We start from the raw sequence: 19,777 nt of genomic DNA, 5'->3' as shown, positions 1-19,777 counted from the left end.
GTTCTTACAACGCGGGATATCTTGAGACTTTGCCTCTGCGCTGCCTTCATCTGTTAATCCTTTCGGGCATTTATGACAACACTCTTCTTGCGGCGTGGAGTCATTCCCCACACATTGGTGACCAGCATCCGCGCGGTTAGGAAACCTGATTAAACGGAAAATAGCACTCTGGAACAGAGTTTTTCTACTGTTACTTTAGGACATGGGATACTATGATCGCATTTGAAACTTCCAAGGTACGTTAGCAGCTTCGCCCGACTCAGACGTTTAAACCCTTGCTTTCTGACGAAGGGGCTAAAGGACAGTGACATCATATTGGAACTCACGGATATTCACCCACACCTCACTATGTCAACGCTTCTAAAGATGAACCATTCGTATCCAGCTCACTATCGTGGCATAATCGTCGTACAAATTTCTTCCGGACTCCCTCACCCAGGAGTATCCTCATTCCCCGCCCGTTGGTAGAAAAACTTGCGTAATGCTTGACTCACGTTTCAGCTGACATGCTATACTATGTACATACTACTCTATCGACTGCCCTCAAGTACCTCCCCTCACACCACCAAACACACCAGCGCAACACAGCACAGCACACGGTCCAGAAACAGTATTGCAACATCGCATGCACTCATTTCCGCAGCAACTGGAACAGCAATCGGGACACACCCCACTACCACCGCCGCCAGATATTGTCGTTGGAAGGGTGTTGGTGCGTGGCACTGGCAGAGGTTTGGGTTGAGTTACGTTTGGGTCGCCTTTGGAAGCTGTGGAATTCATTGTGATCGGCGACAAAAGCTCTGCAATGATCTGTGGCAGCTTTCGCTGAGAGACCATGCTCACGTGGATATTACGTAATACGATTACTCCTATGGTACACGTGACCCACTGGGTCCTGGCATCCCATCTGCCTCCTCTTCCTCTTCCTCCTCCTCCTCCTCCTCCTCATCTTCCTCGTCTTCGTCTTCGTCTTGGTCATCATCGTCGTCTTCCTCCAGACTATCCTCCTCCTCTTCTTCCTCACTTTCATCCTCACTTTCCTCCTCTATCTCGCTCACGCTCTCCTCCTCGCTGCTACTCTCACTTTCATTATAGAATTCCTCCAAACTAACCATTCGCTTCTTGACTTTTCTTCCAGTATTTCTTCCAACAACCACAGTGGGCGCAGAAGATACGACACGATCTCGACTCCATTTCGCGGATTCATCCACGGATCGTTCTGTTCCTGCTTGTGTCATTTCGGGAGTGCGAGTCAGGGGCCAGTCCGGTAGAGGGGTGTAGTTTTTGACGGATTGGCAGAGGGTATGTGAAAGGGTGCCAAGAGTGTATTCTTGTCGAGCTTTTGAAAGATTAGTATTTGACTGGTGTCACGATCATTCATTGTCATCTTACCGGCAAAAGAACTCGTTGGGACGCCAACAGCCTTCTCACACAACAAAATTCTTTTCACATCTCTCATCCCGTCACCAAAGACAATGCCTTTCAGAAATCTTGCCCGGTCTCGCACATCCCAATCCGCATCAAACTTTGCCAACTCCAAAACATACTTCACCAACGCTATGCACACATCTCTCTTATCCACGCACGCAAGTTTGCATCCCAGACTGAGGATCTGGAGCTTAACAATTTCGGATTCTTTGGGGAATGTTTTGGCGCACTTCCGGAGGGTATCGGGTGCAATAGTTGGGACAGACTCCACGTACTGGCCTATTAGCCATAGAATGGAGGCTCGGGCTTGGGGGGATGTGATTTGGTCCAGGGATTTGGACAGATGGCTAATGGTGCGGGTGTTTTGGGCAGGAGGTGTGAGTTGGAGGAGGCGGCGGATGACAATGACGGATTCGGCTACAATGTTCTCTGTTCATCATGGCTTGAGTTTAGACCCATTGACGTGCATCTGCATGGTCGCTTTTGCGATTGATAGACTTACCATCGTTGTTCGATACCAAACCCATCAAAACCCGTAAACACTGCTCTGCAACATCCGGCAATCGCACACATAACCGTCCCATAGCCTGCCCATATCAATGCCAAATCAAACCCGCGTTTACTTGCAATTTTCTGCTAGATGACGAAGTTCGTACCTTGACAGTCTCAACGACGATGTCGCCCTCCATTCTAACGTACTCTCCGAACTCCTTCAGGACTCTCCCAACACATCCTTCATCAGCAATAAGTCCCAAAATCTCCACCTTGACATTGCGGATAAACCGAGATTCGCCTCCGAATACAAAAAAATGTGTCAGGTACGGGCGAAAGAGGTCAGCATGTGTTTGGACGAGTGTGCATATATTGAGGAGGACAATGTAACGTTCCTCGCGAGAGGTGCGGAGGAGACGGATTAAGGACTTGGCTGCGGGTGGATAGTAGGTAACGGGAGCGAGGGCGAACAGGAGTTTGGTAGTAGTCAGAACGACCTACAGATCAGGGTTAGGGTGCCTGGCAGAACGGCGCGGCGCTAGCATCAGGCGTGAGAATGGCTTACAGAAGTATTGCGACTATTTAGGAGCGGCAAACAAGATTTGAGCAGCAGTTCATGATCCGGATCCAAAGGTTCGTTCTTTCCTAATACCGTCCGCTCTATCATTTCCACCTCTTTGTCGTCCTCATCCTCCGCATAAAAGTCCTTTGCTTTCTTCGCTGGAGTAAGCGCGACACCTTTCGGCTCCAAAAACCACGTTCGTGCATATCGCCCCAAAATTTCCAGAATAGCAATCTGGCCCCACTCATCCGTGTCAACAAGTAATCGGCATAATTTGCGATAGTGTTTGTGGATCATATCGAGTGATTCCGGGCAGATCTGGGCCAAGCTTGATATGACGCTGCCGAGAACAAGGGTGGAATTGTCTTGTAGGAGCGTTTGAATGAGTTCTATAAGCTGCGGTTTTTGAGTTGGGTCTAGGCTGTATACCAATTCAGTCAAATTGTTGAGTGAAATTTGCGGGCGATCGTCTCCTTATGTCGGACTACAACTTTACCTGTAGGACTTTGGGATAGCGTTTGCCGCAGCTTTACGGACATAGGGTGAAAGGTCCGTTGTTGCCTTTCGGAGGGCCAACATGACTGTTTGGATGGTCTTGATTAGTATGTGGTTTTCGCCTGGTTTCCGATCGGTACATACTTATCGGGGCAATCACTTGCACTGTTAAGTAAAGTACTCATTAGCGGCCTTCAGATATCGCATCGCGACTGTCGTGTTCCCTTACCTCGTATACTCGACATAACCCTTAGCGCCATCGCCCTGATCAATGGATTCCGATCCGTCAGATCTGTTCACAAGAGCAGATGTTGGGATACTACACAATGCAGCTCGCCATATTGCAAGACCAACCTTTCTGAAACGTATTCACGGAAAGTAATGCCAGATCGGGCTCTTGTTCTGCATATCGGAGGAGATAGATATAGACGAGCTTCCGCACTTCAAACGAGCTTGACGCGACGAGTTTTACTACATCTATTCGGCGTCATAGAATTGCTGAGATTACTTTGCTTCTAGTGTTAGCCAAACGAGAGCCGTACCTGGAAAAAACTCTTTGACGTCCCGTCCTTTGGACATCATCTCCAAGGTAGTCAGATGCGAGATACTATAATTGCGCCTTCATTCCAATCAAAACTCACCGCAATGAGTCTTTTCAACCCATCAATCTTTTCCTTATCAAACTATTCCAGAAGCGCATTAGCTCCACTATACGAGACAACACATCTTTAACCAACCGTCGCAAACCTTTGAATCCAAATGTGTCCGAATGTCCTTGTACTTCTCTTCCGAAGTGTCATATAAATGTCCCGGCAGCCCAACCTCCCGCGACCTTTCAACAATTTCTTGAGTTAGGCGCTTGGAGAACTTGCTGGCTTCTGAGGCCAGCGTGGCTGCACGGGAAATGTAGCGGTCCATTTTAATCTCATGGAAAGCAAATTGCGATCTCAATGACTAGTGCCTTGCTGTGGACCTTACAGTCATGTGACCAGCGCGAGATTGGGGATTGCTGTCAGCGTTCGTCGTCGATTGGCAGCCCATTGAATCCCCGCCATGCATTTTCTTGCAAGGGCATGTCCAACCGTTCTCTCTTTCCGACAGCTCATGCCCATATGCCTCGTCCAACCGGCATCCCAGCTCGGTTTATCGTCCTTGCTGCCTTCTCACTTGCCCTCCTCCTCTTGTCGCTGGACTCGTTTTTCAATCGCTCGCAGGATGCGAAAGGTTGCCATATGACGTACATGCACCCGGACTACGTCCGTGTAGATTCGTTTGTACACTCTATCCCTAAATTGAGAAAGTATGCACTGTATCTTTACAAGGAAAGGGATGGGAGAAATATTGGGGACAAGGTGAGGGCGGCTGGTTTCGGGGTTATGCAAGATGCAGCGGTACTTGATCTTTGTAAATGGACAACGTTCGCTTGACGAAATCTTTTTTCCTTTTGTTCTTGTTATGTTTCAATCTGTGAAGCCAGTGGGTGTACCAGTCCTCTTTATTCCTGGCAATGCGGGGAGTTACAAACAAGCCAGGTCGCTTGGGTCAATCTTGTCAGGCCACTATTGGGATCTCTTGAATGGGCTAAGTTGGGACGAAAAGCAACGGCTTGCTCCATTTGACTTGTTTACTAGTAGGTGGTTGAGGTCGTTGGCGACCTTTTTATTGCCGAACATTGATATCATATCCTGCCAGTCGATACAAATGAAGAACTGGCGGCCTTCCAAGGTCACCTTGTTCAGGACCAAGCCGAGTACGTCAATGAAGCCATCAAATATATTCTGTCGTTATACACCTCTCCCGGCCAGCCAAGCCCACAACGCACATCAATGGCCCTTGTTACTCATTCTATGGGCGGCATTGTTGCTCGTACACTCCCTACGTTAGCAACATACAGCCCCGAATCAGTACATACCATCATTACTCTTGCCACGCCCCACCTCTCGCCGCCCGCACCGCTGGACTGGACCATGAAAAAGTTGTACCGACGCATAAATCTTTTCTGGCGAACGGAACTGGTCCGTTCGAATGAAACCCTTCTATCCAATATCGTGCTAGTATCTATTGCAGGCGGAAACCAGGATACAATGATCTCTTCTGACGCAGCGGAGACTGGTCTTATAGTCCCACCTTCCCATGGGTTCACGGTTTATTCAACGGGTATCCCGTTTGTTTGGACCGCTGCGGATCATAAAGCGATCTTGTGGTGTAATCAGCTGATGAAAGTTTTGGTTCGGGCATTGTTTGCAATTGAGAAACGGGGTAGGGTCGGTAGTGTGGAAGAGCGAATGACTATCTTGGGCAGAGCTTTGAAAAGTGGGATCGGCGAGCATACCGTGAGAGGTGAGCAACCGTAGTCTCTGACTTTTGCGCTTTTACCAACGTAAACCCAATGCTCTGAAGGACCACTGGATGAATCGCTTCGCTCCGACCTTCCTATCCATCTACTCAACCGTATCCAGGGACACAACCTCACTCTCTCCGGAACCAGTGAGACAGTTTCTCGCGGGCTGTACACCTTAGAACTGCCGCCGCCGTCGACCAAACTTGACACTTTTACTTTCGTCACAAGCGTTCAGCCGACCGAAGTTGAAGTCCTTTTTTGCGAAAAGGAAAGTGATGAAAGCGGCTCATACCCGAAGGCATGCCGCAAGGTCAGTAACTGGGTTGTACCACTCCCTGGTGAGCCTGTTCTCTATCATGGGTTTGTCCCATTGAATCAACTGGAGGGTATGGGACTTGTGGCTGTGAATGTAAGGTCGTGGCAAAGCGGTTTCTTTGCGGGGGAGATGGTGAAGGAAGCCGATGTGAAATTTTCGAAGGAAGTCTCTATTACGGGTGGGTGGTGTCGCTTGTGTGGAAACTGCATCATATAACAGCTGTTAATGAGGGCGGTAAATTAGATGTGTTAACCAGCTTTGATATAACCCTTCCGGTGAAAGCAACGCTCAGTCGTCTGCGGATACCCAGCATGACGAGTAGTCTGCTAAAGTACCACATACAGTGGCGGTCGGCTTGTCCAAATGGTAAGTACCGCAATTCTGTCCTTTTCACCACAATGCGCCTGCGGCTTACATGTTCCACAGGCCCTCCGCTATTCTCTCCCGTCATTCACCAGTCCTTTCCGCCTTTCTCAGAAGAAAAATTTCTCCGCAATAGCGGAGGTGACTGGCTGTCCTTCTACGGCGATCCCCAATATACTGCGGCTGTACCCGGTCTTACAGGCCTGGAACTTCGCGTATGGTCTGACAGATCATGTATACTTCATGTTAGGATGTCTGTTGATTGGAGAGGCAGTATGGGACGATTGGTAGGACGGTATATGATGAGCTGGATGGCGTTTCTCGTTGGCATTGCCATTGCGGGATCCGGTAACATCTGGGCTAGAAATATAAATGGTATCCTTTTGTTTTTCGTTACCGGAGTCGCCTATGTTTTTCAGGTATCTCACGTATCACTGGACAGGTCGGAATTCGTCCTTCCTTGCAGCTGTCACCAGCCTTCCCCACCTGCCCATCTCTGTCATTCTGTACCTTTTTGGCATCTTTCAAACACTCCTGGTATCCCTCCCTCTCCGGGTCCCTCTTGCAACACACATTGGTGGACTGCTGCTGGGTAGTCGCGGAATGTGGGGGGCGATCTTGGCACCGGCCATGTACGTCGTTTCTGTTGGGTTAACTGTCGTTATTTATGGGATTTTGGTGGCCGTTGGATATTTGCTTGGTGCCGGTCTGGGGTGGATCTGGAGACGTTGTGTTAGAAGGCGAGTTTGTACGATTGAGATAGGTCTATCGGGGCACTAACGTTTGTCGTCGGTTTAGGCTTCACCTTACGTTCGGTCCTACTGGTTACCTGATTAGTTTCGTTCTCGGTTGCTGCCTTGTACCCCACTATGTCTTCTGTACCCTAGCTCTGCTTCTTGCTCTCCTCGCCCACAGTAATCAAAAGGTGCGCATTCCGTCGCCTTTAGTGCAACAGGCGACATCTCATCATTTCTTCTCCGCCAAGACGCTATCCCAACAGCATCTTCCAATTACCCTGCTTCTCCTCCTCCTCCAACCCTACTCAATTCCTGCCGTTGTCATATGGGCGCGTGACGCCTGGGAGGGCCGGGTGTGGACTGGGAATCTGAACCCATTTGTGGGCCTTCTTGTGCTATGGGTCGGGGTCGAGGACGTGACCGCTCTGCCTGAGGGGTATGTTACTGACGACCTAATGCCGTCTCGCCCTTCATGTTGTGCACATCGTGGTGTTAATTAATCATCTGTTTAAGGCTTCGGAATGTAACAACGTGGGGTGTATGGATAATGAGTGGGCTCGTGATTCTCTATGGATCGAAGCATACGTATGTGGGATTTTGGGCGATCTGTGCGCTCTTCCTTTGGGCGTTTGTTGTAAAGCAACAAAGTGCTGGGTGGGTCAAGAGATGGGTGAAGAAAGAGAGGTAGTGACACCGAGTTACTCAGAAACGCATCATTGCGCATGGCGCTCGGTTCTTGTCTCTTACAGGGACATGATCTGGGTGTATGATGACCCCGATGAACGCATTTGGAGTCTGCGTGCCTTCCGCATGAGGATTCCTACGTTCAGATTGTCCCTTCCGAAGGGCTCGTGTGGTTGGGACAACGGCTGCTGGAACAAATACCCCAAGCAGCGGTCACATTTACAAGCTTTCTTTATTAACTATGGACACAACTGTTACAAATCTTTTCGAGTTTGCCAATGTCCGCGCAAACCAATTTTGCCGGCCAACCGGTCTGTACAAATATCTAAACAAAATGATCCGCCTCTCGGCTTCTACAATCCCTTATGATATTCCAAACAAATATCCTGACAAGCGGAAACCTGCGAGAGAGCTATATCATTGCATGATTCCTGATCCGTTCCGTTTGTAATCGGCTTGCAAATCTTGTCATCAAATGTTTTCCAATTCCTGTTGCAAGACTTTACGCATCTTTCCACCGCGCGACTAGTTGTTGAGCAGATCGCCTCGCACTGGGTACGACGGCTCTTGGCAGCGTCTTTGCAGTCTTTGGTACTGGTCGCGTTGTCGCAATTAGCCAGCTGCCTATCGTATTCGACTGTGCAGTTCTGAAGACGGAACGTGCCGTTCAAATTTGGGTACGGATCGGCTTCGCATTTCGTGTTGCTGTTGGACTGGCGTGCAACCAGGTGAGACTGTCGGTCGGAGGCCGGGGCACTGTAAGTTAGGGCCACTAAAGCCAAGAAAGTGAAGGCAGTGAAGAGGCGGTTCATGTTTGTGCGTGTTTGTTTAATTGGAAAATTGATGAAGCCTTAGAGACATGCGCTAGGGAGAGCTCTTGCGGTATTTTCCGGCGCTGAATTGCTCTTGCTGCTCATTTTATAACCATACTCCACAACCCCACTCCCCAACCCCACTTTGACACAGCCTCAAAACTTCAGAACAATCTATCCAGAAAGACATTAACCCTTTTTGCCAAGAGTCCACGTTTGCCGTTCACGGCACACATGACGGGTAACAAAGATAAACAATGACGAAGTTTGGCTCTCAAAAATTCCTTCACCGTTGCACCTAGTGCTGAAATCGATCAAACTGATGCCCATTGTGTAAGCTATGAACCCTGGCATTTCTGGATGGACGCAGCACAGCATAGGGTCAGACGTTGTCCTCAGCGTCGATCATCCATTGAGTCGCGTCGGAGGGCGCGTTGGTGGCTTATGTCATCCAGCGCGAAATCGTTCCTCACGATTCGTTTCCTGACTCGAAGCATAGGCGGAAGTTGCAGCCATCGCAACACTCACCACTGACTGACCTTGACATTAATTGGCGTGCTTTGGCCAATTGCGGAAGCCAGTGGATGGGATCCTTTTTGCAACAGGGTCAACCATTCTTGTTTTGCGTACTGTCGCAGGTAGTCCCCGTCAACTCCATCAGGAAGAAAGTTGGGTCACCCAGAAGAGCATCCGCGCCGCAAGCAGATGTAAAGTAGGTAGCTTTCGCCAAGCTGTGAAATTATGCAAGCTTATTGCCGATGCATTCTACTCGTTCACAACCCACGATGGTAGGGTTTAACTAGAGCAGAGGAAGTACGGTACTGCAGACCAATGTTCAAATAGCAAACTATGTACTCCTAAACAGCTATTCCGACAGATGAATCCAGGATACTGAGTACTGCGGAGGGAGTCTCATGTATTGTAACACGATCATTTGACATCTGTATCATCTAGAGACGCAAACAATCTATCCAATTCATCCGATTCGGAGTCGTCAACTTTGATATCATTGCCGACCCATTCCATGAGGCCCAAAACATCGAATTCACATCCATGGTGCGATGTTGTGCCCAGGTCATCAGGGATGGGTGGTAGATCGAGATCTACGCCAGACAGAAGGACTTGATCTAAATCAAACTCTGCTTCTTGGGCAATCGAATAGGTTGTTTCGTCACAAAGAATGACAGAAGCTGGAGCTTGCATGTCGGCCTCGTCAAACGCAAGCGTTGTGGACTGTTCGGCAATTGCGGCTTCGGGTTGCGCCGGGTCGCAGTGTCCAACATGGTTGGGAATCTCCTCAACCGGCGTCTGGTGATGGACGGCCTCTGCCACCATCTCTAAAGTGTCACCAGAAGGGGTTTCATCCTTGGCCTTCTCCTCACATGCTTGTATTAGCAACGTCGGCTCCTGAAAGGGATGGGGACACTACGGATGGACTAGCTATTGGGTTGCATCTTGACAGGTTTGATCAATTTGACGCAATTACCTCAATGGAGCTGCATAATTGGAGCTTGTCGCTAAAGTTGATGAAGCATGACACAATTTTAGATCCGCACAGAGGACATGATGAGGCCATCAGCAGCAGCAATCCTGCGAGCGACAATTCTTTTCAACGATCTGAAGATCACGTGACTACATGCAGGATCTGGGCAGCCGCTGGCGACAGCCAACCTGGATAAGGCGGTTCTGAAGCGTTTCTTTTTGGGTCGGAGAATGTTCAGATACCAGTAACACAGAAGTAAACTGGATAATGAGCATGGAGAAAATCTACAAAGACAATCACCTTCGATCGTAGAAGGATAGTGTAGTAGTAGCGTGACATGATGGTCCTTTGGATTGTTTGTTATTGTCAGTAAAGCGAGGTCCTCAGCACCAGATTGGCAATCTTGTAATGATTGACTGATGTTTTGAGAGCTGCTGATAAGGATGTAGAACAAGAAGGATGAGAGGGAAGATGGGGATTTTTATTTGGAAAAATGAGTGCAACTGCAGAAGATGACCGCAAATAGATTGTTTATCTTCATGATAATGTCACAATAAATGTGGTTAATTCAAATTAGGCAGGGTATTATACACTATGTAAACGTTCGACGAGACATCCTTTACGCATGATTTCTATCCTTTGGTACAAGCGTCTCATGATGTCTAATCCATGTATATAGGCCCGAGCCAAAAATGATGACGAGAATCGAGCTGGCTCGAGCGATTGTGACGGTATCATTGAAAATCCACACAGCCAAGATAGTCTGCAAACTAACAAGATAAAAGTATATCAATTTGCGAATAGAATAAATATATGCCACGACGCTAGGTAAGCTTACACTCCGCGAGCGGCCGATGAGACGACATGTGTGACGGGGGAGGTGATCTTGATTTGGAAGAAACTGGCCACATTAAGAAGAAAGCCAAGTGTACCCTGTCAATAGGTAAATGTAAATACAAGCTCACTTTAGAAAGAACAACTTTTATAGGACATACAGTGAGCAGACATCCGGCGATGAACGTTTGCATTTTCTCTCTTCCACCATAATTTGAAATGGAAACTTCACGAAGGTGGGTATGCCAAACCCACATTTCTCCATTGAGCATCATTACAATGGGCATGCACATCGCTGACAGCACATTGTTGTAGTAGACGAGCGCAATTGTGTTGTTCTTCACGGTGCCCATACTTGTTTTGATAATGATAGCATGGAGGGCAGTCGTAAACGAAGATATCGTACCATAGGCAACAGCTTTAAGCGGAATGTTCACTTGAGCCGATTCCATCAGAGTGCCGACTGCATATCCGGTAGTTACAACACCACAAGCAAGGAGAACCATGCTTGACGGCTTGTCAAGGTAAATCCAGGAGAGGATCACCGTGAAGGGAAGGACAAGACCGCGCGCAACCTGTTGAGCATAAGCGCTGTAAGTGGGTGTCGTTCACTCTTGAAACAAGAAACATCTAAATTTACTTGATAAAAGCTTGCATCTCCGAAGTGGATGGTATAGGTATTCACTGTTAACCCAATAACGTTGATCGCCATGAGACTCCACAGCGTCCGGCAGACCGTCCACTCAAGTCGGGGCAATGTAAACCATCCCAGAGCTCCTCCAATATGTAACAAAGCCACAGCAATCAACAGTTGCGCCCAAAGAAACGTAACAGGTAACGCGACTTCGAGGAGGACAGCTTTGTTCACCATCAAGAGAGCTACAAGACAAAGGAGCGTGAGACCATGTCCATGCTGTCGTGCAATGGAACGCCAAGATGTTCATACTTATGGAAACAACCATGTAGAAGAGGACCGAGAGCGTCACGGTTCTGGTCTGATTGGCATGCGAGTCGGCGGCACCCTTATCGAGAAAAGGCTGATTTTCGGGTCCTTTGTCCATTTTGCCTCGCTCCTCATCGTCATTGTAGAGAGAGGCTCCATAATAACTTGACTTTTCGGACTGCGAGGCAGTCATGATTGATATCAGTGAATAAGACGACCTGACCAAACTGATAGTTTGAGACGCGTGAATAACGCGACACTCGCGTATTACCACACCGGATGTCCGATACTGTAGACTCCTCTCCATAAAAACACATATGTATATTGAAGATAAAATGCAACACGGCCTGGTAAAATCGGATGATGATGAGATGTTGCTCGAGCTAGTTGCAACATATAAAGGTGCTGTGTTAAATCGGCAGTCTATCCACGTCCCTTCTCAAAGTCCTCCTCATCATCCTTTATGTTAGCCATCAGCTATTTTGCTAGTATTGACCATCCTCAAGGGTGCGGCGAGACCAATGACGAAGATGGCTCATTCTGGGATAAAAAATAAGTCAGCAGGTCTGCACCAGGCTTGGAAGGCTGGTAAGAACGTTATGCTCGAATCTTATCATGATTCGTTTACGGAAATGTGGGCTGTCGACACCTTTCCTTGTCATGCCCGGATTTTTTTAACCGGGATGGCCCGTATACGCTTGGTGGTTGCAGAAAAAGGATTCTTATGCTGGTCCCCGACTGGCTGTTGTTTACATGCCAAAGTGTGAGGCGGCATTACATGTTAAAGTGGATGCGAAACTCGGGCAAATAAGCGCAATGTTGCTACCAAGTTAGGGCGGATGTCAGTCACAAGGAGATCAAAAGGACAGGATAGTCGTGTAGAGGAGCTTGTTACCAAGGAGTTTATTGTACTGAATACAAAGTCGACATCATTCATGCGATGTTATCTAAAAAAATAATTACCAATGCAAATCATGATTGTCCCATTGCGCGCAGCAGAAACTTGTTAGGAAAGAGGCATGGGAAATCTCCACCATATTCGGCTTAAGGAGCGCTGACTTTAACTTTTTGCCAACCGCTCTCCTGCGCGCCCAACAGATAACAATGCCTCTTAATTAACAAGTGACGTAACTTAAACAGGAAAGATAAAAGCAAGGAGACTGAATGTTAGGTATTCGGCTGGCAGCGCGTACAGGATGCATGTAACCCAAGGCCAGTTGACGGTCTAGTCAAACAGGCCGTTGATAGGGAAACTCTTTTATATCTATTGGAAACGCAACTTCTTAGACACGGAACGGTCTTATTTTTAAAGAACAAGATGCGTTTTGAGAAACAGAGTTTACCGACATTGAAAAAGAGAATCAACCAAGATGGAGACTTGACGTGTCGGATATCGACGCGATGGGCCTCCAGCTAAATTCACCGGCGTACCTGCATCATGTAACATACCGGCTACAGTGCAGTCGTGGGTATCAATGTCCGGAGGCCTTTCAAAAGACCCTAGCAGACAAGCATAGAGTTCATGAAAGTTGCAAAGCTGGGTAATACGGTATAACTCCTACCAAGCCTGACAAAAAACTATCTTGCAATATGTCCCGGAATCGTTTCCTCAGTCCGGTGCACCTTGCATTGCAATTCAATTGGGCGCAAAACTCAAGCAAGGGGAACACGAAGATTGCCATCGGAATGGGAACAATGTCGTCAGCCGACCTTCCAACTTGGAATCAACGCATGCTTCTTACAACCTTCACGCCTGCCACATTCAAAACAAGACTGACGAGGAATGGGATCGAAGCGAGTATACTCTGTACATAGGGTTCGACGTTGGACACGGCTTCTTTGATGATCCCACAATTCTTCCAAAGATTGACGAATTTCTGAAATCCTTGGTCGTAGATAAACCGCTGAAATTCAAGTACATCCGGTTACCTTACAGCTATGGATGGGTCACCTACATCTGGAATGCGCTGTTTGCCCTCGCAATCCGAGATGGTACCGACTTCTTTTTTCAAGTCAATGACGATCTTGCGCTTAAAGGGACCAAGTGGAGCACTTACTTTGTCGATGCTCTAGAGAAAAATAATGGATTCGGAGTCGCCGGACCATGGGATCCACGCCATAACGGACGACTTCTGACTCAAGCTTTTGCTGGATGAAAGCACTATGAAATTTTCGGACGATTGTACGATGCCGGAATAAAAGTGGGATGCCATGATTTCCTGGATTCGTAGATATTAGTCGCTCACTATTATAATCGTATTTCGCAGGACTGGTTTTCAGATGACTGGCTGACTTCCGTGTATGGGCCAGAGAGCACTTTCATCATCAGGGAAGCGCAAATGGAGCATATCGCTGCCGTGTCACGCTATAATGGCTGTGAGCAGCCACTGTACAACGATTTCTTAAACCGAGGAAAAGCGATGATCCAGCAAGGAAGGAGGGCCGTACTGTGTAAGATAGCTGAGAAAGAAGGCAAGTGCTCGTAGTTTGATCTTTTTATCTTCGCCCTGTGTAATATACTGGTAATATACGTCGCCCTCGCAAATCCTTGCTACATGCTTAATGTGAAGGAATCCACAAACTTTCACAGCAGAAACATGCGTTTTAAAGCGAAAGCATCAATGTGAGCAAAGTCCAGGCGGGATGATCAGGAGATATTGCAAGTCACTCACTGACTTGTCAAGATGAGGCGATGCACTATTTCTCGGGATGTTATCGTTGCTTGCGCCTTATTGTTTTCCCGAGATATGACTCGGCAACCGAAACAGGTCCGCAAGGAACAACATGGTCTCTTCCAGCTACAAGAGTGTTGGGCCTTATTCTATGAACGAAAATAGCTACCAAGCGGATCATTGCACCATTGTAAACGAGGGGACATGTCTCTGGTAGTAGAGCTATAAGACAACGCGAAACCCACTTTTCACCAACGACAGTATCTATGAACCCAATATACACAAGGCGTAGAACAATGTACAGAGGCCCCTCATCATAATTTACACAAACTCCGCCTAGGACATCAATCACATATCCCTGCCAGCAGCGCGCGCCACAGGTAAACCTCCTGCGACATCTTTGCGGGTTTTTATCACTTTCTCGACCTTCTTCAGAGATTGCTCCAAAGCTTTAAGGTCGCCTCCCAAGCTTTCCAGATCAGATTCCACCATTTCCTTTACAAGACCCTATGTAACGGTTGATTAAGTTAGTACATCGACAGCAGCAGCCGAACAAAAATAACGCCACCTACGTCAAAGTCAACGGTTCTCTTCCATCCGAGCTTTCTCTCTGCTTTGGAAGGATCTCCTAGAAGTAGCTCGACTTCAGCTGGTCGGTAATATCGGGGATCAATCCGAACACGAATGGCACCCGTGGCAGCATCGCGTCCGACTTCGTCTTCATGCTCTCCTTCCCATCTAGGTAAAGTGCAATACGTGTAAGCGTGCATGCGCTTAAAAAGTTATCAGATTCACTTACACTATGTCGACCCCGACGACTTTGAACGCCTTTTCAACAAATGATCGCACGGTGTGAGTTTCCCCTGTGGCGAGGACATAATCCTCGGGTTCATCCTGTTGCAGCATACGCCACATTCCCTGAAAGTGTGTGCAAGATTGTCAGTTTCCTCCTATGAAGTTAAATTACAAGATAATACGAACCTCAACATAATCCCGAGCGTGGCCCCAGTCACGTTTTGCGTTGATGTTTCCAAGATACAAGCAAGCTTGCTTTCCGAGATAAATGTTGGCGACTGCTTGAGTGATTTTGCGAGTCACGAACGTCGCCCCTGAGTGCAATGGTAATATGTAACCATCAGAAATTGGGCAAAACAGTGGTTCGCATTAACGGTATATTCGTACCTCGTCTTGGGCTCTCGTGGTTGAAGAGGATACCATTGCATGCCTTCATACCATACGACTCCCGGTAATTTACAACAATCCAGTACGCGTACTGCTTTGCGACGCCTATACCACTTGTAAGAATGCAGTGTGTGGCCAATGTGTCAGCATAATTAACACGTACCATATGGACTACGTGGGTAAAATGGTGTAGTCTCAGATTGGGGAGTTTCCACAACCTTGCCGTAGAGTTCACTTGTACTTGCTTGGTAGAATTTAACCTTGTGCGCCAAGCCCGCAGTGCGGATAGCATCGAGAAGACGCAGGGTTCCGAGACCATCCACGTCGGCTAAAAAGCAAATACTGTAGGTGGTGGTGCTTTCTCTTTAGCTGCAATTGTATATACCTGTGTACTCGGCCATGTCAAATGACACCTTAACATGAGATTGCGCCCCAAGATTGTACACCTCTGTGGGCTGCACTTTAACCACGAGATGCACCAAGTTGGTTGAGTCTGTGAGATCTCCATAATGAAGGATCATACGCGGTTCTAATCAAGTAGATTGAGCATATTTCGAGGCTATCAAAAGCGGATCTGGCAAGATGTACCCTGATGCGGATCAGCGTACAAGTGGCTGAGACGTCCAGTATTGAACGAAGATGAGCGACGAATGAGGCCGTGGACAGTGTAGCCTAAACGCCTGCAATTAGACAAAGGTCTGCGTCATCATCAGAGAGTGAATATACCTTTTTCGAGCAAGAACTCGGTCAGGTAACTGCCATCTTGGCCAGTGATACCTAACAACGGCCAGACTGTTAGTTCTGATTATTGGCAGAGTTTCGTTCTTCGCGAGCCACAAACGCTCTCTAGTTTATTAGCATTTGCCCACTTACCAGTAATAAGGGCGACACGTCGTTCAGTCGAGTCAGAGTTCACAGTTCCTGCGACGTCGGTGGGAAAAGGAGTTGATTGGAGCATACCAAAAGGTTTGACGGAAGACTTGGAGGGTTTTAAGGCAAAAGCTATGGGGATCGTGCAGCGCGTAGGATGCCTCGCGTTGGGCCAACTTTTATTTGCGACGCTTACCAAATTCACGCGTATCGGATGTGTTCGATGCTTACCAAATAGCGAAGGTTATCGGAGTTTCACTTTTTTGATATCAAAACCCTGCCGGTCCAGACTGCCGTTTATCACTGGCAATGCCTTCTCATATTCTCTGACGCAGCTTTTGATTGCATTGCGTTATTGTCTGTGCACCTCCCATTGACAGGTAGAGGTGCCTTCATATGCGGCAGAGGAAAGGTTTCTTGTCAAGGTCGGGAGAACCACTGCAACGATCCCACCTCATAATGATATAATCTTTTTCGTTGAGTTGCATCAACAGATCGTGCGGCAGTCCCATTCCTAATCAACGAGCCCCGTTGTCAACGAAGGATTTTCCCCGTTTGTCTGGTAAATCAGATTTCTCTTGTCAGCTGCCTATAAACTTGATCAATTTGTTATTGCAGTCTCGCATGCGTTCTGGATCCGTTGGGATGCAAATCTTTTTCCTCATACATATTTTAAACGCTTTGGGCAAATTATCTGCATCTGGGCTGGGCGGCGTGACCAAGTTAAGATGGTCACTTGAGTATGAAGCTTATCCAGATCCCGTTACGCAAAATTAACCTGCTTTCCACTGCGCTGCTGAGTACTAAGTTAGAATTGAACGGCGGCTAGAATCTATAGTAATCAAGTGGCTTTTAGCGTTCGGGTTCAACCCTTCTTGGAAAGGTTGAGAGCAACATATGCATAAAGAACTTCACATCACCACCCGTTCATGTGAGAAACAATTAACTTCTTTGCTCATCCTTTTGTGCGAGATATAAGACCATTGTCATGAAGTGTTCCTAGATCTTGAAAAGTTGGCCCTGACACTGGCCAACGTTTACGCTTGGTATGCTGGTACCTCCGCCTATTCTTTTTCGTAATATATCTGAAGCCCGGTTGATACATCAACCAGTGTCGTAAAAGCGTTGGAATCGCGGTCTAGGTGGTCTGCATATGCCGTGCATGTGCTCTCGGAAGAGCTTGTTTTGCCAACGTGTTTCTTCGGGGACTTTTCGTAGAACAACTACAAATGTGCGTGTAGTGTATCGGATGGCTTGCAGAGTATCCACTACTTTACCCTGCTAATGCCGTAAAGCTCCAGCCCACTTGCCAGCCGAAATTCACAGACATCAACCTGACAGAATTGTCTTGATACATGCCTCAATCCTGCTTGACAGCAGAAGCATCAATCATACAGATCAGTTACGTTAACTTGCCAGTGAAGTCTGAACTAATTTAGCCAACTTAGGGCATTGCTGCTTTTCCGGATGACAAACAGTGCACTAGAGTTCAAATCAATACTGCCAACAGGTGTGAGGTCTTGTTCACCAAAATTAGCCATACCTTCCATGCCGCTCATACATAGCGTTTCATTGTATATACATCCCTACCAATTGATACAACAACCACAGCACTCGTTGCTTTCAAAATGCAATCCGAATACTATATTGTCCAATTAGGAAATGATTTTTGGGATTGAAATGGACAACATAGCACTGCAAGTGGCCGCACCTTATTCCTAACACTAGCACCCGACCTGAGTGACATCTCTACATCGTCAGGAGCGAAGCGCACGTAGGCGCCTCTCAACAAAGTGAACCCCGCCATTCCACAGCCCATTACCAACGATCTTGACCGATTGACATAGTATTGCTGCAGAAAATGACCAGGTGCCAAGCCAAGAATTATTTCTTTGTGTACTAAATGCTCTCATGCCAACGGTTCGTCAGGCGGAAGTAAATTTCGATGCTGGATGCTGCCTGAAGAGCCCATGTATACATACAGTTTATGGAAACAGCTACAAGTTTTGGCCTGTATGCTATGTTTTGAAGATACTTATTGGCCGTTACGTGGATAATATCTTCTGCTGCATGATGTTTGATTCATATAATACCGTCATTTTATCATATATCCGAAAATATCAATATTTTACATTTCTATATAGTTTGCGGTATAAGCTGCCAACTTGGGTCCACTTCATTTGCACTGGCGGATTGGTAGGGTCGTGTCGTTTCTCCCTAGTAGCATAATCAAACTTTAAATTTGATCAGCTTTCGTGAAGGATACTGTTATAACTACCTTGAGTATTTCGTCCAAACTTGATCCAAAGTCAATTATAGCATTGTGCGGATTCACGTTCCAGAGCTTATGCACATATACTTTAGCCATAGGGCCAGCTGATATCATAAACAATTTACGTGTATGTCTGCGGCCGAGAGCCTCAATTTTTGCGAGATGCTCGTCACGATTCTGTTCCCAGAAGGCAACGCAATCGTCTGGAGTTGAGAAAAACTCTGAAGCCCAACTTGGCACCAAGCTTCTGTCCTTTGTAATATGATTTGCGATAATGACGATACGGCCAGCGTATTGTTCTGCAATCTTTTTGATGAATTCTTTTGTATGTTTGTAGTTGTCATTCACCCATATGTTCGCAAACGTGATGTAATCCAAGTGCTGTTCTATTAGAGGGCGTCAGAGATTTCTGGTATATATCATTATTCGGGAAATTCTTGCTATAGCTACCTGTGGCATTGATGAAAAATCTCAGTCCGCTCGCATCTTGGACAGGAGCAGCGAACCCATAGTAGTATGGCTCATCATAGTGAGAGGACAAGGTGTCCAGCAGATCTCGACCAAGAAAGGAGATGCCCGGCTTCTCCCATGACCACTTGTCAACCTACGCTTTTCATTAGAGCAGATGCAAGGTGCTAATGGCAACAGATGCATGTACCTGCCCAGCCTGTGTAGCTGGTTTAATGGTGCCTCCTAGCATCAGTTCCCTTTCACCATCTCCATATCTAATCCAACGCGTGTTCAATCGACGTCCGTGATCACATAACCCTGCTAAATTCTTTACCTTGCAACTGCTACTCCCGATCGTCTATTCTCCAAGACCTCAATAATATTTGCGGTGATCCTCAGAAAATCGTCATAATAGCTTCCCACCACCTGATTGACGGCCAATGGATTATTTTTGGCTATACAATCGGAGAATTGATGGCAATGGTACCTTTCGCGGAGGGGCACGTCTTAGCGTCACTTGAGATTTGCATGCAGACGAAGCTGAAATGAGGTCGTCCTCTGGCTGCAAGTATAGTACCAGTGTCAGCTCTCCTCAGCAATGAATGAACGTCAAGTGCCTGTTCTGTCAATTGCCTTTTCTATCTGACTATGTGGGATCAGTATCGGGCCTGCGAAAAAGAAACAGACGCTGGAGGCGCATATAGCCAAAACGATAACAAGTTGGTTGGAAAGTGCTTTTCGTCGGGTCATTGTTTCGTTGTCGTTATTTCTGTTTGCTGCAAGAAGCCTTTTATGCTTTTCAGAGGCTTATGCACGCGTTAGATTAGGTAAGAGCAGGGCC

At 47.2% G+C, this 19,777-nt stretch overlaps 7 protein-coding genes across 8 annotated transcripts; 2 read left to right on the top strand and 5 right to left on the bottom strand.

Moving 5' to 3' along the window:
• Positions 1–274: 274 nt before the first annotated feature.
• Positions 275–3,930, bottom strand: SPPG_08161 (uncharacterized protein). The gene is made up of 12 exons (XM_016756318.1): positions 3,725–3,930; positions 3,619–3,660; positions 3,520–3,559; positions 3,332–3,454; positions 3,207–3,269; positions 3,122–3,142; positions 2,979–3,063; positions 2,486–2,903; positions 2,085–2,417; positions 1,931–2,015; positions 1,393–1,857; positions 275–1,339 (listed from the first exon to the last, which is right to left on the bottom strand). Exons 1-12 carry the CDS (start codon positions 3,893–3,895, stop codon positions 870–872), a joined length of 2,316 nt encoding a protein of 771 aa, XP_016604616.1. The 5' UTR covers positions 3,896–3,930; the 3' UTR covers positions 275–869.
• SPPG_08160 lies at positions 3,789–7,780 on the top strand. 2 transcript variants are annotated; one of them, XM_016756317.1, is made up of 10 exons: positions 3,789–4,329; positions 4,451–4,607; positions 4,670–5,317; positions 5,378–5,812; positions 5,878–6,000; positions 6,061–6,372; positions 6,440–6,737; positions 6,796–6,922; positions 6,983–7,170; positions 7,248–7,780. In XM_016756317.1, the coding sequence occupies exons 1-10, from the start codon at positions 3,928–3,930 to the stop codon at positions 7,420–7,422; spliced, it is 2,865 nt and encodes a 954-aa protein (XP_016604615.1). In that variant the 5' UTR covers positions 3,789–3,927; the 3' UTR covers positions 7,423–7,780. The 2 variants fall into 2 exon arrangements, with proteins under 2 accessions (XP_016604615.1, XP_016604614.1); XM_016756316.1 differs by having other exon boundaries at positions 4,451–4,611.
• Positions 7,632–8,526, bottom strand: SPPG_09521 (uncharacterized protein). The gene has a single exon (XM_016757693.1). The coding sequence runs from the start codon at positions 8,228–8,230 to the stop codon at positions 7,772–7,774; it is 459 nt and encodes a 152-aa protein (XP_016604613.1). The 5' UTR covers positions 8,231–8,526; the 3' UTR covers positions 7,632–7,771.
• Positions 8,527–9,160: 634 nt separating this feature from the next.
• On the bottom strand, positions 9,161–11,683 carry SPPG_08159 (uncharacterized protein; the record flags this gene model as incomplete). Its single annotated transcript, XM_016756315.1, has 7 exons — positions 9,161–9,655; positions 9,717–9,747; positions 10,337–10,483; positions 10,552–10,646; positions 10,709–11,122; positions 11,188–11,426; positions 11,494–11,683. The coding sequence occupies 7 exons, from the start codon at positions 11,681–11,683 to the stop codon at positions 9,161–9,163; spliced, it is 1,611 nt and encodes a 536-aa protein (XP_016604612.1).
• Positions 11,684–13,012: 1,329 nt separating this feature from the next.
• On the top strand, positions 13,013–13,646 carry SPPG_08158 (uncharacterized protein; the record flags this gene model as incomplete). Its single annotated transcript, XM_016756314.1, has 2 exons — positions 13,013–13,039; positions 13,104–13,646. 2 exons carry the CDS (start codon positions 13,013–13,015, stop codon positions 13,644–13,646), a joined length of 570 nt encoding a protein of 189 aa, XP_016604611.1.
• Positions 13,647–14,277: 631 nt separating this feature from the next.
• On the bottom strand, positions 14,278–16,381 carry SPPG_08157 (GDP-mannose 4,6 dehydratase). The gene is made up of 10 exons (XM_016756313.1): positions 16,218–16,381; positions 16,071–16,121; positions 15,933–16,016; positions 15,730–15,873; positions 15,508–15,672; positions 15,345–15,449; positions 15,144–15,271; positions 14,962–15,080; positions 14,735–14,900; positions 14,278–14,669 (listed from the first exon to the last, which is right to left on the bottom strand). Exons 1-10 carry the CDS (start codon positions 16,300–16,302, stop codon positions 14,511–14,513), a joined length of 1,206 nt encoding a protein of 401 aa, XP_016604610.1. The 5' UTR covers positions 16,303–16,381; the 3' UTR covers positions 14,278–14,510.
• A 1,893-nt stretch (positions 16,382–18,274) lies between these two features.
• On the bottom strand, positions 18,275–19,701 carry SPPG_08156 (uncharacterized protein). The gene is made up of 7 exons (XM_016756312.1): positions 19,570–19,701; positions 19,424–19,498; positions 19,271–19,362; positions 19,145–19,211; positions 18,937–19,090; positions 18,493–18,872; positions 18,275–18,431 (listed from the first exon to the last, which is right to left on the bottom strand). Exons 1-7 carry the CDS (start codon positions 19,684–19,686, stop codon positions 18,351–18,353), a joined length of 966 nt encoding a protein of 321 aa, XP_016604609.1. The 5' UTR covers positions 19,687–19,701; the 3' UTR covers positions 18,275–18,350.
• Positions 19,702–19,777: the final 76 nt, after the last annotated feature.

This window comes from Spizellomyces punctatus (genome assembly GCF_000182565.1).
Source record: "Spizellomyces punctatus DAOM BR117 chromosome Unknown supercont1.19, whole genome shotgun sequence".
In the NCBI taxonomy this organism is placed as follows: Eukaryota; Fungi; Chytridiomycota; class Chytridiomycetes; order Spizellomycetales; family Spizellomycetaceae; genus Spizellomyces; species Spizellomyces punctatus.
The sequence above is the reverse complement of the archived record's forward strand: the minus strand, read 5'-3'. Positions and strand labels throughout refer to the sequence as shown.